At 32.1% G+C, this 19235-nt stretch overlaps 1 protein-coding gene and 1 long non-coding RNA gene across 10 annotated transcripts; one reads left to right on the forward strand and one right to left on the reverse strand.

The window, feature by feature from the left end:
- Positions 1 to 8323: 8323 nt before the first annotated feature.
- On the reverse strand, positions 8324 to 11790 carry LOC107890622 (uncharacterized). Of its 8 annotated transcripts, XR_001682008.2 has the most exons (8): positions 11614 to 11785; positions 11419 to 11500; positions 10956 to 11030; positions 10542 to 10663; positions 10358 to 10475; positions 9551 to 9708; positions 8614 to 8666; positions 8324 to 8513 (listed from the first exon to the last, which is right to left on the reverse strand). It is a non-coding gene; the product is annotated as an uncharacterized lncRNA (long non-coding RNA). The 8 variants fall into 8 exon arrangements; XR_005917116.1 differs by having other exon boundaries at positions 10358 to 10663; positions 11614 to 11786; XR_001682013.2 differs by lacking the exon at positions 10358 to 10475 and having other exon boundaries at positions 11614 to 11784.
- A 1775-nt stretch (positions 11791 to 13565) lies between these two features.
- On the forward strand, positions 13566 to 17072 carry LOC107890633 (MADS-box protein SOC1). 2 transcript variants are annotated; one of them, XM_016815159.2, is made up of 6 exons: positions 13584 to 13742; positions 13983 to 14006; positions 14079 to 14807; positions 15776 to 15854; positions 16148 to 16209; positions 16321 to 16511. In XM_016815159.2, the coding sequence occupies exons 3-6, from the start codon at positions 14758 to 14760 to the stop codon at positions 16355 to 16357; spliced, it is 228 nt and encodes a 75-aa protein (XP_016670648.2). In that variant the 5' UTR covers positions 13584 to 13742; positions 13983 to 14006; positions 14079 to 14757; the 3' UTR covers positions 16358 to 16511. The 2 variants fall into 2 exon arrangements, 1 of the variants encoding a protein (XP_016670648.2); XR_005917118.1 differs by lacking the exon at positions 16321 to 16511 and adding an exon at positions 16678 to 17072 and having other exon boundaries at positions 13566 to 13742; positions 14079 to 16271.
- Positions 17073 to 19235: the final 2163 nt, after the last annotated feature.

Consider the following 19235-nt stretch of genomic DNA (forward strand, 5'->3'; position numbering starts at 1 on the left):
TAAACCAAATAAAAAATAATAATATAAAAAAATTAAATTATTAACAGTCCAAATTACAAACCAAGTAGATTAAGCCCAAACCGATTACAAAATCCAAAGTCCCAAGCCTAAACTGTTAACCCAATACCAGCCTGACCCACTAAAACCAATGGCCCAAATCACCTAAGCCCAAAACCACAAGCGAAACCCTAGCAGCTAGGGTGAGCCTCCAGCGCCGCAACAGAGCAAGCCTTCCCCTTCGCGTGTGTTATGCCCGTGCGCATGTAGCGTCTTCGCGCCAAAGCCACGCTTCCGAGCCGAGCCGAGCCACGCCACCGCCAGGGACCACGCCTTCACGCGTTGCACCACGCCACGTCACCGTACGGTCTCCGTACCTGTACCTGCTCAGAAAACAAACAAAGACGGACGAAAAATGCAGCAACAACAAAGAAGACACGAGAATAGTATAGAATAATAGCAAAAAAATGACGAAAATATGAAAAAAAAGGGAGATTTTTGTTTTATTTTTATTTTTTATTTCGGCTATATGAGGCAGATTCTAATAATGTAAGGGGATCCCCTTCTTTTTTACGCGTTCTGTATCAAAAAACCCGTTGAAATACAAAAAAGCAAAAAGGTTCAAAGAAAAAGGTGAGCTGAAAGTTTTTTTTTCTTTTCGATTTTTTCTGTTCTATTCCAAAAACGTTCACTTTGTGCTATTATTTGTTTGTAAAAAAAGCAAATAAAAGGAAAAGGGGAGTCAGAATGCACCTAGGACCGGCCTTGTGCTCTCTCCGTCACAATCGGAGTCAAGCATGGGATTCGGATTTAGTCTAGGGTTTTTGTTTCAAAGGACAGATCGGGTTTAGTCTAGGGTTTCTTTTTTTTTATTTTTATCTTAATCATGGAAACGGCGCGGTTTGAAGCTTGCCTAATAACTTCCAAACGGTACCGTTTTTGGGGCCATAACCCGCGCGTGTGACCCGACCCGGGGAGGATCCACGCATTTTTTCTATTTGGTCTATTTGCGCGCCAGGTCCTCCACTTTTGCGTTTGGGTTCAATCTAGCTTCTATCATTCTTTTGAATTGGGCCGCCTATTTTACGGCAATTTTCATTTCGTTCCTCATGTAACGTTGCATTTTGGAGGGTGGGGATTATTCCCCTTTCCGTCTCCCATGTCATTCGCGCTTTGTAATTTGGGCCTTTCCTTTTATCTATTTTTAGATTTCTCCCCTGAATCACTGCTTTAATGCCAATTTAGTCCTCTATTTTGTTATTATTGCTAAAATTGACCGGTTTATTATCTTTATTATTATTATTATTATTATTTTTACTACTATTATTATTAGTAGTATTTTTTGTTAGAGTATGCCCAAAGACCAATCATGAGATGGTTGTAATAACATACTTGATTTATCATGTTTATTAATATAAGGCGTTACCATTATTATTTCAGTTTCTTTTCTGTGTATATAAATAAGCTGTTTTATAATAATGTCCTAAGAATAATATGATTATTCTTAAAAGATCCTTAGTCAAGTATTATTGTTGGATATGACAACGATAATGCATTAAGACTAACATGTAGTTGATTGATGATAAAGAGTTGTCATTGATATGGAATGTCAGAATCGATGCATGAATATGTGTGTTAGAGAACAACATATTGGACTGACCCATTATGAGTATGTCTCTTGGATTATTATGTAATTGTCACGACATTACTCATAGTGATTAATATGTATATGATCCTCATACTTGAGATCATCATAATCCCAACATTGTGAGTAGTATATTTTGATACAGTTAAACGTACACCATAACTGGTTGTTCTATAAAGGCTGATGTTGGATATATCACAATCGATGTAGAGGGATATGGTTGGTCGATATAGAATAAGTCCCTCCTACATAATGGGAGTAATATCTTAGGCCACTTGATGAAGTGAGACTAGAAATGCATGGCCATGCTCAAATAAGTTGATATGAGATGTCATACTTATTTGTATATCTTAGTCTGCTTAAGATATCAAGGAACATGGAATGGACTATACAAGTGTGACTATTCCATGACTTGTGTCCAATCCAGAGATAAACGACTTAACGATTATTGCATAAAAGGTTAATCATAAAAGGTTATGCCGAATCAATGATGCATTGCTAGATGCCACTCATTGTTTGTCACATTGGAATCGTTCTAGTATTACTGCTAACGTTATAGGAACCTACAGGGTCACACCCTATGGTTGAAATGAACGGAATAAACCATAGTTGGTTTTATTTTTGGGTGTCACTTGAATTAAATTAATTATAGAATTAATTTAATTCAGTAATCAAATTTCCAACACATTATGTACAAGGTTGTTGTACGCATAATGAGGACATGAATTTGATTAGCATATGAATTTAAATAAATATATGGTTTACCGAAATTATATTATAATTAATGTAATTATAATTTTCGGTTTAAAATATTATTATATTTATTTAATTCCTAAAAAACCCTAAAAATAAAAAGGGATATATCAGAATCCCGTTTTTCATTATTTTAAGGTCTAGCAGCCGTCAAAGAAATATAACTCTCAAAACTGTTTTGGGGATTTTCTTCCGTTCGTAGTCAACTGGGTGGATTACGTAGAGGTCGGAGTCTCGATAGATTGCGACTTGGTTTGACTGTAGATCAGACTACACATTGTAGAGAAGTTACTGTCTTCTCAATCGAAATATTAGGTAATTTCGTAATCTTTTCACCCCGATTCGTTCTTCACACATGGATCCATGGTTAGGGTCGCCGATTTTATTTTTTTCCGCTGCGCCGTAGGGGTGCCGGCGATCCAACATTTTTTTTATTTTCCTTTTATCAATTTTCCTAACCTTTTTTATATACGTTTATTTTATTTTATTATATAATATTATTTGGCGTTTTCCATATACTATTATTTAATTTTTGTAATATATTATTTTATAGATTTTATGCTTGATTAGTATAATTTGTACATTTTATGATTATCTTTTTACCATATATATATGTATATTTTTAACCTTAAAGATTTATACAATAATATTTCATAATTCTAATTCTATTTTATCTATGGATATATAATTTATACTAAATTATTTTTTATACGTATGTATAGTAATATACCACCAATTCCAAATTGTAAATTTTATCTATTTTCTCTATATAAATATTTTATTTCTTTTAAATTTTCTATTATTATTTTACTCACTTCAACCCCTTTTACATATATTATTATACCAATACATATTATCTATATTAAATATTTCATTCCATATGTAACATCTATATATCGTTTCATGTATTTTGGTTTTCTTCTCATGCAATATTCATTTTAAAATTCTTTTAAATATTATTTCATATAGTATTCATCTCGTGTTCTATTTTTAAATTATTTTAAATCTTCACATTAGTTATTACTTTTTAATTTTTATATGTAATTTCGTGTGCATACATTGATAATTTCAAATTTCTTTTCTATCTTTTTAGCTACTTTAGTTTAGTTTCGTTGTTTTGGTGATAGACGTTTATATCTTTAATTTTTAAGTGTTGGTGCTAATATTTCCAAGTGATATGTGATTAGGATATTATGTACATTATATCATTTCATTCGTGTTGATAGATTATTCGAGTTCATTAGCATGTATTTGTAGGATTATGAGTTATCCTTTTGCGTTATATATTGTCATTCCATAGTGTTTTATTCATCAAAAGGAGTACATTTTATTTAAATATCAAAACCAATTCGTTCAAAAGTCTTTCAAAACAACACGACACTCGGAATCTGGGATCCTCGAAAAGATTGTGTCCTAACTTACTGGATTCCAATCTTCTTCGGGATTTTAGAAACCAAATATCTTCTTTGACTAACATAAATAAAAATCTCATTCTCGGGGATTCAATACGTTGTGCCCTAACACATTGGGTGTGACGTGTTGTTTTCCCGAGACGAAGATTTTAAAAATAAAGGCAATGTTCGATATTTAGGAATTTTGTGAAATCGAACCCTAACTTACTGGGTTTTGATTTTCTCATTTAAACCAAATAATCAGATATCCTTCTCAAAACGCATAGGTTTTAAAAAATCAAAGAATAAGCTTAATTTTGAGGATTTAAAATGTCGCGCTCTAATTTACTGAATGTTGACAATTTTTTTCTTCGAAATAAGTGAGCCTTATCATCCAATTCATTTTTATTCAAGATAAAAGGATCGAATTTTAAAATCTTTTCAAAATTTCGACATTAAGACATTAAACAATCAATTCGGTACCAATTTTAGGCGTCACGAGGGTGGTAACCCTTCCTCGTGTGTAACCGACTCCCGAACCTGTTTTCTCAAACTTCGCAGACCAAAATTATTTTCAAGGTGATCCGATCACACCACAATAAAAGATCGGTGGCGACTCCCAATTCTCGTTTCATTTTCAAAATCCAAGTCGACCCCGTTTTCATCAAAAAAGGGTTTCGACATTGGCACTCTCATTTCTGCCCTTTCACTTGAATTAAGTTGTCCTCGTTGGGCTCTTTGCTCCACCCGCATCTCATTGATAGTAGCACTTAATGTTCGAAGTATGGCAGCCCGTTCGTCTAACTGTTGTTGGATCATTTTAAGTTTATCATGGACATCATTATGGTCATTATCACCTTGACCAATCCTAGACATTTTCAAAAATCTGCAAAATAAACACTCAACACTCAAAAAGGAAAGTTAGCAAACCTCACCGTTAATCACTCAAAAAGAAAAAATCAAATTCTCAATGAGGTAGAATTCAGTCTTGTGAGTTCTTTAGTAGAGTCTATATCAACCAATTAGAAAGTGTATGAACCGAAACTACCAAAGAGTCCTAATTTGCACTAGGATGCCAAAAACTGTCAAGACACCAATTGATTCGTGTTGCACCGAGGAAGAATTGTGCACACTTTTAAATTCTACTAACACAAGAAACAAGAAGATGTTAGATATTGTAAAGGGAGAATAAAAAGCAAACAAATGAAAACCTACAGCTAAGAATCAATAAAAATTGCTGAAATTGAAAACCCGAAAAACTGCGGAGTAACTTGACAACTTCGCTCGAGGTGTTTCCCATCTCCAAAAATCACAAAATTAAATCTGGAATGTCCTTAAATATTGAATTTTTGATCTGGAAAGTTTGGGCACCAAAATCAACCCGCTGAATATTTTTTAAAATTTTTATTGGATTTCGTCTTTTTTGATTTTTTTGACTTTTTCGATTGATTTTTTTGAGGGATTAATTTTTTATATTCAATCACAGTGCCACAAATATGTATATAAAATTTCAGATCAATTGGACAATGTTTACCCACTCAAATGAATTTTTTTCAAAAAAATTTTCTAGATAAAACTGCTGTTTGTAGTTCAAAAAATAGAGATCAGTTTAGAAATCAACCAAGAACACCCAAAATGCCCAAAATCTAATACCAAATGATAGGGGATTGTGCGCGGACCAAGATCGAGTTGTCAAGTCACGGGAAACTCCTACGAAAGGCTCTAAACGATCAGATCTGAACGAAACAGAAGAATTGAGATTAGATGCAATTAGATCTGAAATAAACTATTAATAAACAGCAAGAAACCAAGACACCCTTAGAGATTGTGATTCTTGAGAGCTAAGAGTCGAACTGTGATTAAGCAATGAATTCCAAAAAATCGGCCCTATCAATTAAGAAGAAACAAACAAATCAGATTTCAAATCAAAAAGAAAACAATCAGGAATAAAATATTAGGGCTTGGGATGGCAAGAAGAAAAGAAGTAGAACAGATGAATCAAACGATTTTGGAAGTATAGAAAGGATGCGAATCTGCCAACAAATTGATTCGGCCAAGAATGCCCAAATTCTAGCAACCGAATTTCACCCAAAAAGAAGAAGTAGCAATCGGCAAAAACCCTAGAACTTGGGGAATTTTGAATCGATTATGTGCTGCCAACAAGAGATTGATTAAACGAAGAGTTCTTGGAGTTTAAACAAATCTGAAACGCGACAAAGAACAGCAAAGAGATTAGATCAAGATTCGACACAATCAGAAATAAATAAAAGAACTTGAACAGCAAGAATTAAATTAAAGTCCTAAGGATCCTTGAAATCCCGAAAGACTTCACAAATCCCTTCAAACGGCTCTAATCTCCCCTCCAAAGAATATCGATGGAAAGAAGAAGGTTGAAGGTGGCTCCCACAATCAAAAGATTGTTAAAACAACTTCTAAAGAATGCTCAAGAGAGAATTCTTGGAGAAAACCTCAAAGAAAATTCTACACTTAACAAATCTGAAATTTTAATGTATTTGAGTAGTGAATACAAGGGGTGGACGGCCATCATTTAAATAGGTCTCATACTAATCCTAATCTCATTAGGAAACTTAAAAAATTTACCCTAATTAATAAAATAATAAAGGAATTTCGGCCAGGCACTTAAATGGACTGTTTTGGGCCGAATTTAACATGTAATATTCCTAGAGCCTAAAAATTTAAATTAACAATTAAAATGTTTTCAAATTGGGCCATTTGACATTTTGGTCTGATTTTCAACTAAGTATGTATGGATTTCTTGATTGGGCTTGGAATATTCTTATTGGGCCTTACCTTCAAGAATTTGGGCTTGTGATCCATCTCCTACCGAAATTGGGTCGTTGATGCTCATAACGGAGATCCAATGCGTTTTAGCTGCAAGATTCGATTTCTTGGACCAAGATTTCCAAGATTTCAAATCTTGATTTTCTTGATTCTTGAAATCGCTCCAAACAGCAAAATTGGGCCAAGATTCGGTTTCTTGATTTTCTTGAAAACAAGAAAGTGAATCTTGATTTTCTTGATTTGAGCCCATCACCTTCTTGAGCTTGGGTTGGGCCTTTGTGACTCGTATCAATTTGGTTCTTCAAAATCGATATAAGCTATATCCAAGGATATCCCCATCTTATCCCATCCACATTCAGTATTTTTAGTGCTCGGTTCAGTTTTTTTATCCAGTTCAGTTTTTTACGTGTTTTGCCTTGCCCCCGCCATGATCAAATAATTATATATGGATTTAGGGATTATGGTTAATTTAAGGTTTGGGATTTAAGGTTTAGGGGTTAGTAGTTATGGGTTAGGGTTAAGAGTTAGTGATTTAGGGGTTAGGATTTAGGTATTCAAAGGTCGAGTTAGGGTTTAGATTAATTAGTTTTTTTAATTTTTATATTAAATATGTTTTTATATAATTGTAAAAGAGATAATAATAATTTTAATATATTAAAATTATGAGTATAGTTTATATTATTTAAGAGATATATAATAGATAGACTTTATGTATATTGAATGGCTAATTTAGGGTTTAAGGTTTATTTGAGATTTATTAAATGATACAATTTTATACAATTAATTAATACTTTTATATTTTAAAATATTTAATCTAAACCATTTTATATATTTGATATGGATATATAGGTAATTATTTAATTTGGATAGGTCCAAATTATAAGAAAAAAATACAAAAATAAAAATGATATGGGTATATAGGTAATTATTTAATTTAGATAATTGTAACTTAATAATTAATTACAGTCATTTTATCATTTATTTTCTTATTAAAATGTTATTTTATTCAAAATAAAATAATTTTTTGCGGCGTTTTTATAAAAAACGCCACAAAAAAATAATTTTACTTTAAAAAATAGCGAGATTTTTAGCATAGCAAAACAGTGTCGTTTTATTCCAAATGAAATAATTTTTTGCGGCGTTAGCGGCGTTTTTATAAAAAACGCCACCAAAAATAATTTTAGTTTAAAAAATTAGCACCATTTTATATGGCAAAATAGTGTCGTTTTATTCCAAATAAAATAAAAATGCCGTAAAAGGTAAGCAATCACTACACCAAAATAAGCTTTTAGCGGCGTTTTTTTAGGCCTTTAAAGCGCCGCTAAAAGTATTTGCGGCGCTTTCACTAATGCCACAAAAAATGCCGCTATTGACAACGCCGCTAACTTTTGCGGCGTTTATGATAAAAAACGCCGCCAAAGAACATGATCTTTAGCGGCACTTTACCCACAAATGCCGCTAAAGAACATGATCTTTAGCAAACGCTGCTAAAGAACATGATCTTTAGCGGCGCTTTACCCACAAACGCCGCTAAAGAACATAATCTTTAGCGACACTTTCTCTACAAACGCCACTAAAGGACATGACCTTTAGCGGCGTTTTTGGTAAAAGCGCCGCTAAAGGTCATAAAAAATAAATAAAAAATAAAAAATTATAAAAACGCCATAAATCCAATTTAGAAATGTATAATTTAATTTGAAGACATATTAAAATGGAAATTCATGAACAAGACGTATAAAGAATTGTGATCGAGGTACGTTGATACCAATAGCATGATCAAAGAACTTAATCACGTAAGGAAAACACATGGTTAGACAGATCTTTTTACATTTTAATACATCATAACCATAATTGGTACAATTTTATACCCTAATTGTTGCACCAGTTGCAATTTCCAGTTGAAGAACCTTGATTCCATTGACCTCCTGCAGCCAATTTTATAGTTTAGAAATTAGAAATCCACCAAAGACGACATGGTACTAAGCTAAACAGACAGTTCTAACATGTTAAGGCAATATGACTTACAAATTGTTTGTATTGAAAATTTTGAACTTTTCTATAGACTTGAACTCATTGACCTGTTACAAAGAGAGAATCATGTCAGCCTCAACCATAAAGTTTAATTATGCCCCCAATCCAAACATTCATCTAAACGTTGATCTCATTGGAGTTTAATTCACAATATAACTTTTTTTTTTTAAATCTAAACATTCATCTCATTGGAGTTTTTAATTGTTTGATTTGCCTCAAAACATAGTGTACTCTATAGGCATGAACATATCAAAGTGTTAATTCTTGAGCACATAAGGTGAAATGACATCATCATTGACCACAAAAGATAAAAGAAAGAAAGAAGCATACGCACAAAGTCAGAGGGATAGAGAATGAGTAGGATGTTGGCAAAAAGAAAGTAATCAGCAATCAAAAAAGCCACACCTCGATTATAATTGGTTTTCCATCTTTCATTGCATTTTTTTTTACAATCTGTTAAAAGTAAGGGAGGTCACGCAAACCAACTTCACAGATGAGCTTTCTATTAAGGACAATCTACTTTTTCTAAGACACATGGACTGTGAGCGATAATAAAAATAAAGAAAATAATAACAATAAACATCTAAATCAAATGCATTATTCAATTTAAGGTAGTGCCTTTGCATCTACCTTTACCTGAAAAAGCAAGTGATGATTCCATATAATAATTTACTATATAACTAATTTAAACCTATAAGACATTAGGCAAGTTCATCCCATAAACAAATTATTTATCATCACCATAGAACTGTTTTTATTTAAAATAGTCTACAGAATCTAAATAAGAAACTGCACATTTATCATCCCACAAACAAATTATTTATCATCAGCATAGAACTAACAGTAACTTAAATTCAACTTCCTTTCTTAACTAATTAGTAACAACAGAATCATAATAATAATAATAATAATAATAATAATACTAGTGTACCTCACTAGAAAAGAAAAGGTGATCCAAAAATGAGTGTATTGATGGTCCTTGTCAGTGCTACCCAACAGGGTGGCCAACCGATAACTCCTCCATTTGTAGGACCCCACCACTCTTTCAATGGAAACTCTTTTGGAGAAAGTAAGAGTTATCCAAAACTTCTGTAAGGGAGAGTTTAAGTATGCAACTCAAGAGAAACTCAGTGAAGAGTTGATGCCTACTTATAAAAGTTTAACAGCTTGGGATCAACTATGATTTTGTTACATTAGTTACGATTTTCCTTTCTTCACCAAATATTTTACTGATTTCATAATCTCACAAAATTTGACTTACATATATAATTTTTTTATACAGACTCACATGCTAAAATTTGACTTAAAATTCTAAAAATATAGCTCTGTCTATTACATGCTAAAATAGCCAAAAACAAATCATGACGATTTCCATGTTCCCCTTTCCTTTTTATTTTATCTTCTTCCAGTTTAAGGCTAACTCATTTATCAAATCATTTTGCCACATATATTCTAATCTAATTTTAGTAATGACACAACATAGCATCAGTTTTGTGTAGGAGCTACTCAAGTAAGAAAAGAAATGGCACCACCGCTAATTGTATTGATCTATCATGCACGTAACAGTTCAAAAACATATCAACCAACACATTCAGGCAGCAAAATACAAACATGAGAAGTTGTATAAAGAAAAAAAGAAGAGGTAACATCCAATCATAAATTCTAAGAATCTTCCATATAATATATGTAATTAAATAACAGTAAGCCAAGAAAAAAAGGGTAGGACAAAGAGACTTACAAATTTTAGAAGCCTAACAAAAAAAAAAAGAAAACACTTAGAATGCTTTCTGAGAGGTTTTCTTCCCAAATGTTGCTTCTCAAACCAAAGGTGAAAAAGTACCGAAGATTCAAAGAGGCTGTGAAATTCACGACTTTGATTAAAATTTCATACTATTCTATTGTAGGGATGTTCAGAATACTACCTTGTGGTTTAGGCTGTCAAACTGGTTGCGAAACAGGACGCTTCTGAGCTGCCTGAATATTTGCCAAGCCTGGAGCTTGATTAGAAGCTTTGTCTTTAAGAGTTAAGGAACTCATGGCCCATCTGCAAGGTTAGAATTTTAGCAGTCAAAAACCAAAATTACATCCTGGGAAAAGAGAACTGGCATTATCCATCAAGTGGCTATAAAAAAATTCTGGACATGCCTTTATAAATCATTTAACTATTTAAGCTAGCTGCTTAAAAATTAATGCACCTTACAAGAAAACAAATTGTAACATAAAAGTTTTCAAGGTCATTGATTCCAAGTGAACCATCTTAATAATGTTTGATATGCCTTCACTATTGACTTAATCAAAACAAATATTCAAGAAGGATTAGCCAAGAATCAACTAACCCCTTCATTTAGGTAGCTTGCAATGTTTCCCAATAATATGGTGGTATTTGTTCTAATTGCAGGTTCTTCATCAACCTGCACAACATTGCCAAAACGTACATAAGAACATGACTTTAAAACAGAAAAAATCATCAAACAAATTAAAAGAGAAACTTACCATTCTCATAATAGTAATCTATTGGTGATTTTCATATGGGAAATTAGACACAACTCCAACACTAATATTTTAAGCTGAACCCAGTTAACCTTTTTATCCAATTTGATAATATACTTCATTGTCAATTAAGACAATAAAATCAGTATGGGCAAAATCTAACTAAATTAATTGCACAGAAAGAATCACACAAAAAATTTCGAAAACGCATACATAATAAAATCAGACAAATCAAATAATAAGGAAAAAAATTAATGAAGAGCAAAACGAAGTTAAGGAAAAATAGTAAAATGATGGATTAGGGATTACGTCTAGGAAAGGGATAACCTCAGCGACTGACGACGGGGGTTCGACGAGCCTGTTTCCAGCCTCTATTTTCTCAGCAACCAAGCTGATAATCATTCAAAAACAGAAAATAAAAGAAAGAAAGCGAGACAAGTAACAGTAACGATATATGAATCAGCATAGAACAAATTAAATTACAAAAAGAGAAGATGAAATTACCAGAGAGCGAACGAAAAGGAGACAGAAAAAATCAAAGATCTTTGCTGAAAGGGAGAAAGAAGATCCGAGAAAAAGAAAGAAGAGGCGAAAGAAATGACTTTGAAAAGGGTGAAGAAGCGAAATGCGAGTATTAAATTTTTAATACTGATAAACAGCGAAGAAGAGGGGAAAATTTTGGGGTTTTAGCGGGGAAATTTTAGGATAAAAAGGCGTGATTTTTTTTTAAAATAAAATGATTATTTGCGGCGTTTTTAGTAAAAACGTCGCTATTGCTTATTTTTTACGGTATTTTTCACAAAAATACCGTAAAATTATTTTATTCAAAATTATTTATTTTTAAAGCAAAATAAAATGGCAGGAATTTTTTAAAGTAAAATTATTCTTTGCGGCGTTTATTACAAAAACGCTGCTATTTCTTACCTTTTGCGGCGTTTTTACAAAAAACGCCGCAAAAAATTATTTCATTTTGAATAAAACGTCGCCGTTTTGCATTGCTAAAAATCTCTTATTTTGTCGGTTAAAAATGATTAGTTAAGTGATTTTGTAAAACATTTATTATTACTAATTTTTTATAAATTAGATTTTTATAAAAAGAAACTAAGTTATTAAGTTAGAAACCAAATATCGTATATTTTGCTAGATCTAATTAAATTTAAATAGAAAATAATTAATTTTTAATAGAGTTAATTACACCATACATTCCTAAACTATAATTTTAATTTTAAATCGGTTCCCAAGTCTTTCAAATAGTCTAATTACATCCTTAAACTAACGAGTTTATATGAATATGGTCCCTCCATTACTAAAATCATTAAGTTAATAGTTAAAGGAGACGTCAAGCCTTAAGTGGCATAGTTTAAAATGAAATTTTTTTAAAAATTTTGCAAAAATCTTATTAAAAAAAGGGATATCCCTCGAGCAGAATAAAAATGAAAATTAACCTTGTACTTATTAAAACGTAAACCCTAAAACCCTTAAAACCCTAAACTCTAAATCCTAAAATCCTAAACCCTTAACTCATAACCTTTAAACCTTAAATCCCAACCTTTAAACCATAAACCATAAATCATAACTCCTTAACCCATAATCCATAAACCTTAAAATAGTAACTTCTAAACATTAATTAAACTCTAAACCATATACCCTAAACCAAAAACCTTAAACTATAGTGATAATTAATTCAACATTTTAAAATTAATACTATCTCTTTTACGATTATATAAAAATTATCTAATATGTAAATTAAAAAACACTTAGTAATGTACCCAAAAAACTCTAAAATTATTTTAAATAATAGTATTTTAATTATTTTAAATCCCTGAGCATTAGTGGCGCTTTCCTAAAAAGGCCACTAAATCCCCGAAAGCGCTTAGGTTTTTTGCGGTGCTTTCTTAAAAACGCCGCTAAAGCCCTGAGCATTAGCGGTGCTTCCTTAAAAATGCCGCTAAATCCCCGAAAGCTCACAAAACAACGTCATTTTGGCTTAGGTTTTTTGCGGCGCTTTCTGAAAAATGCCGCTAAAGCCCTGAGCATTAGCGGCGCTTGCTTAAAAACGCCGCTAAATCCCCGAAAGCTCACAAAACGGTGTCATTTTGGCTTAGGTTTTTTGCGGCGCTTTCTCAAAAACGCCGCTAAAAGCCTTGAGCATTAGCGGCGCTTCCTTAAAAACGCCACTAAATCCCCGAAAGCTCACAAAACGGCATCATTTTGGCTTAGGTTTTTTGCGGCGCTTTCTCAAAAACGCCGTTAAAGCCCTGAGCATTAGCAGCACTTCCTTAAAAATGCTGCTAAATCCTCGAAAGCTCACAAAACGACGTCGTTTTGGCTTAGGTTTTTTGCGGCCCTTTCTCAAAAACGCCGCTAAATCCCCAAAAGCTCAGAAAACGGCGTCGTTGGGCTTAGGTTTTTTGCGGCGCTTTTTAAAAAACGCCGCTTATGCTTATTGTTAGCAGCGTTTTCCAGAAAGCGCCGCTAATGCTCGATCTTTTCTTCCTCAACCCCAATTCTTAAACGCCCAAATTTGGAAAGCTATTTTTTCTTTCTCTGCAGAACTTTTCTGGTACACATTTTCGCAGGACGGGCATAATTTGGAAGACTCAAAGCAAAGCACTGCTGATATGTCTGTTTTCGTGAGTTTACTCAACTCTGTTTTATAGCATGTAACAATAACCTGCTTTTAATGTAGGCTGTTTTGCTAGTACCTTGAGGGCATATCCATTGCTAGTTTTCGTATAGTCTCGACTTTTAGGTTGCAAAGTCGATCAATCTTAGTGAATGAGTATAATTATAGAAATTATTTACTGTGCTTCTCGAGGTCGTTTATTTTAGGGATTTAGTTAATGATTTTTTTGACTGATTGTTTTTTTTAGGTGCAAAATCTTCTTCAACAAATGGTGAGTTATAACTGGACCCATTCTATAGTTGTTTGAATATATCTCAGCAATTGACAAATATTTCATTTGCAGCAATCCAGGTTTCAAACAATGTCGGAGTCCATCATCACAAAGAATATCCTTTTCGTATATTTATAGGGGGAATTTAATGAATTTGAAGTTTTTACTGTGCAATACCGGGCTTGGTTGAGATGCTGTTAACCCTGAACCTTAATCTGTGGCAACCCCAAATCTGATATGCTAGATGATTTTTATTTTCTAAGATAATTTGTCCTAGCTTACACTCAATCTAGAAGTACATTTCAACATTGTCTCTAGTTACTATGGATCTTATTAACCTGTCAATTTAGCAAGTTGTATGTTGGGTTTCTATGAATTGGGTTCATTTTGCTTCAATGTTTTAAGGTGATTTCGGTGTGGATTAGTTTTGGGTTTAGATGATTTCGATCTTAGCTTTCAGTTGTTTTTAATTTGGGTTCTGAGGTTTATTTATTGGGTGTGGTTTTAGATCATTAGGGACACAATTCACTTCAGAGTTATGTTAATTTGGTTTTGAGTTAAATTTTGTATGATCCAATTGAGTTGAGTTAAAAAAAGGTTTTCTGGGTTTTATAATTTGCTTCTTTTATAATTGCTTTTCTTTTTTTGTTCATTTATATTCTTATGTTTTCCATGTGTTTGTTTTAATGCCTGTTTGGTATTTCACATATATATATGTTTTGTTGGCTTTGAAGGTACGAAGACCCTCATCATGGTGAGGGGAAAAGCACAAATGAGGCGCATAGAGAACGATACAAGCAGGCAAGTTACATTCTCAAAGCAAAAATAGCTTACTAAATATTTGCTTTAGTTACTTAGGTCGGCCAAGATTTTGTTGGAAGACAACCTTAGGTAAAGTCACCATTTAGCCATGTGCTCCTTTACTGCTCAATACCTATACTTCCATCAACTCTCTGAATGACACAAGATTAACTACAAAGGGTATATAACAGTTTCATCTTCATCAGTAATTGTTTTGATTATATTAGACAGAATCAAAACGTATATGAAATCAAATATTTCTTAGTAATAAATGTCATGACAAATTGATATAATTACAGAGTATGTGAAAGAATATTGTAGTCAACTGAAGACATTCATGCATACATCAAACATAGCATAATAAGAACTGCTTATCATAATCCAGCAGCATAAGAAAAATTATATTGATCGTGGGAGGCTGGGAAAGAAGTTTTAACCATACAGCTAGCATAATAGAGGGTATAAAACAATGTTTTTTTCTTAAACTATATTTTCTAAAATAAAAGGGGTGTCTTAGAAGTATCATATGGAAATGGTTATTTTATTTGTAGGTCTTTTTTTTAAAAATCTATTTATGTAGTATTAGTCTTAGAAAATATATAATTGGATGTTATTCATGTTTAAATCCAATAATTTCTTCAGAGAAAAGATAGCAAAATTAGTCAACTTTGTTTACCTAATGTCTTAATGATCTACAGATGATTTCATATATGACTCTGATCATTGTTTGAAAATGTTTATGTCATGTTTTATATGTACATAGATATTTTCTTTCATCTTTTGAAATTCATTGTGGAAATGATTAATGATACTGTTTAGTTAATCATTTTCTTTTCATTTGAGGTTTTTATTACATTTATGCCTATATACATGTAGCTTCTGTCCCAATTAAAACATTGTTTGGTTTTTAATTACAAGCTTTTCCATGCATTGATTTGTGTTGCTATTTGGATATATCATTTATTTAGCAATCAGCAAACTATAGAACGTTATAGGCGGCATACAAAGGATAACGAAACCAATAAGCCAATTGAACAAAACCTGCAGGTTAGCATGTCTTTTGTTTTTGATGTCTTAATACAATTAATTATAGATTTATTTATGATTTTCATCTCTTTACTTTATATAGATTCTCCTCCATTTGTTAGTAAACACATGAATTTGAATCGCTAGTTTTTGTTAATTGTCATGTATAAATTGGTAAGGTTTAACATTATTGTCCTATTGGATTAATTTCATGTAAATATAAATTATATATATACCCATGTAAATATAAATTATATATATACCCAGGTTATTAATTTCATGTTTTTATGGTGCATATTGACTGAGAATGGCAGCATCTAAAGGCTAAATCAGCAAACATGTTGAAGACAGTAGAGGATCTTGAAGTTTCAAGAAGGTATTGATCTTTTTACAAGATTCAACCCCCCATCAAAATATATATTGGGGTTAAAATATAAGGTAAGTCCATGTACTCTTAAAAATTTTGATCCATCTTTCTGCTATGCAGCAATAAGCTCCAGTTGCAGGCTTTTTGGCATATGTAGAATTATCTCGGCACTCACAAATGCTTTTGCTTGCCAAGGATGTTTCTGGCCTACTTAGATGAACAATGCTAATTTGTTTTTTTTTGTTTTCTTTTAACTATAAATGATAAGAATGGAGTCTTAATGACAATTATTATCAATGCTCTTTTACTCAGTTTCTAGTGCTGCAAGTGTGAGCTAAGAAGAAAAGCTATTTTTTTCTTGTTTGTAAAATTGCTAAAACGTGTGTGCTTATGATAGAAACGTGTGTGCTAAAACTGACTACTGCAAATATGACAACCAGCTCTTCACACTTTTTAAGTCTTCTCTCTACTTCGCAGGCCTTGTTTCTACATTTACATTTGGAGCCTCCTATGTTACTAGAAACAAAGGACGTTGAGCCAGCATCCTTGTTGGTGCAGTCAGCTTCTTCCTAGGAGGAGCTAGCAATACAGGTGCAGTGAATATCACAATGTTGATCATAGGACGCATTCTTCTTGGTGCAGGCATCTAAATGTGTTTGGTATTTTAGGTGTCCAACATTTATTGGTGCACTTAGAGATTTGGATGATCTTCTTACAATGGTGCACCTGTTTGCAATGTTATCTTTGGATCTTTGGATTTAGGATTTATTTGAATTATCCTTCTAATTAGTTACTTTTCTCATTTCCTACTGGATAGAAATGTGTTTGACTCTGGATATTTTCATCATTTCAGTGCAAGAATGATTGATTTTTATTACAGTCTGATTATGGTTTTAGTCCCTCTGTTATCATTTGATTTTAATTTAGTATAATTTGGTTTCTTTAATTTTATAATATTGACGTGAATTTTAAAAAATGGTAGATATGTGAATTTATTATTCGTTAGGATTGATTGGAATTTTAGGTGCTCATTTATTTAAACATAATAATTTAATTCTAAATTTAAATTTATTAATTTTTATATTTAGCTTTAAAGTTAAAATTTTAATAGAAATTTTAATTTAATTAATATTTTTTATCCTTAAAAGTATATAGTTTAAAGTTTAAATTTCAAAAACATAATATAATATTTATCATAGAAATAAATATAAATAAATATTATTTAATTAAAATATTTTTTAAAAAGTCATGTTTTTAGCGGCATTTGTTAAAAAGCGTCGCTAAAAGCCATCATTATAGTGGCGTTTGTGGTATAAGCGCCGCTAAAGGTCATGATCTTTAGCGGCGTTTGTGGTAGAAGCGCCGCTAAAAGTCATGTTCTTTAGCGGCGTTTGTGGTAGAATCGCCGCTAAAGATCATGTTCTTTCGTGGCGTTTGTGGTAGAAGCGCAGCTAAAGGTCATGTTCTTTAGCGGCGTTTGTGGGGAAGCACCGCTAAAGGTCATGATCTTTAGCGGCGTTTGTGGTAGAAGCGCCGTTAAAAGTCATGACCTTTAGCGGCATTTATAAAAATAAACGCCACAAACGTTAGTGGCGTTGTCAACAGCAGCGTTTTTTGCGGCGCTTCCAAAAGCGCCGCAAATACTTTTAGCAGCGTTAAAAAGAGCCGCTAAAGTCCTAAAAAATGCCGCTAAAAGCCTGTTTTGGTGTAGTGTGTTCTTACCTTGTGTTATTGATTTCAATTTTTAACTTGATTTTCTCTCTCCTCCAGCTTCTATTTCTTGAATCTGACTTGACATTCTAGCTCCCCATTGTCTCCTTATTATTTTTCTCTCTTGGAAGCTATGGAAATTCTTTTGATTTCTAGGTGAAAATAGTGAATTTTTGGTGAAAGGACCAAATTGTAAAGAAAGCAAAACTTTCTTTCTTCTCTTCTCTTCTAACGTTGGTTGCATGGAAAGATGATAATTTTTTTATCATCTTTCCTCCCTTTTATATATTAATCATTTAATAATAAAATAATACTAAAAATCTTAATAAAATATTAATTAAATAACATATATCTAATTAATTAATTAAAAATATCACAAACATAATCATTACCTTCTAGAATTCTCTCTCTCTATTTGACCATTTGCCCTTTATAATCTTTTGAAATTTCATCCTTAAGTCATCACTTAATTTGGTAAAATTGTAATTTAGCCCCTTAAAATTCTTCACCTTTTCAATTTGGTCCTAATTCATCCATTTTCCTTAGTTTCTAGATTATTCCACCCTTCAAATATTTACACTATTGGTCTTTCAAATTTTTCGTATTTACACTTTAACCCCTCAAATTTTGAGTATTTACTCTTGGGCAACAAAACTTTTCTCACTTTTGCAATTTAATCTTTTCTTGAATTAATATGTCATAATATACTTCCCAATGTTGACACAACTCAATATTACCCTTTTTATCACTTTATTTCCTTATTTTACTATATCAAGGATATTATCTTACTTTCTTACTGTAGTAATTTTTGAGGTATTACATAAACAATCTTCTTGATATATTTTAATATTTTATTAATAAAGGGGAAAATAATCTCATTATGACCGGACGGTTGGAAAGGGGGGAGAGTTTTTTCTGGAGTTTTCAGAAGTTTTTTTTTAAAAGAGAATGAAAAATGATTTTTTTGAAAGGTTCTTGGCTTAAATAGCCAAATAAAATGACGTCGTTTTGGTCATGCGTCGACCCGAATCCGACCCGACCCAACATAGGATCCGCGTGTTTTTATGTGGAGGGGTAAATTTCGCTTTTAACCCCTCCGACTTTTAGTGTCTTTACAATTAAGTTTTTTATTTTAAATTCGCCCCAGATTTTTATTTACAGTTCAAATTAGTCCTTTTTCATTTTTTATTAATTAGTTTTTTATTCTTTTTCATATTTAATTTTTTTTAAAAAATATATATGTATATATATTACATACGCATATTTATTTTTATAGTATGATATAATTATTTTATTTATTTTTATTCATATGTTTTTTATAATCT

This window comes from Gossypium hirsutum, chromosome D08 (genome assembly GCF_007990345.1).
Source record: "Gossypium hirsutum isolate 1008001.06 chromosome D08, Gossypium_hirsutum_v2.1, whole genome shotgun sequence".
NCBI lineage: Eukaryota > Viridiplantae > Streptophyta > Magnoliopsida > Malvales > Malvaceae > Gossypium > Gossypium hirsutum.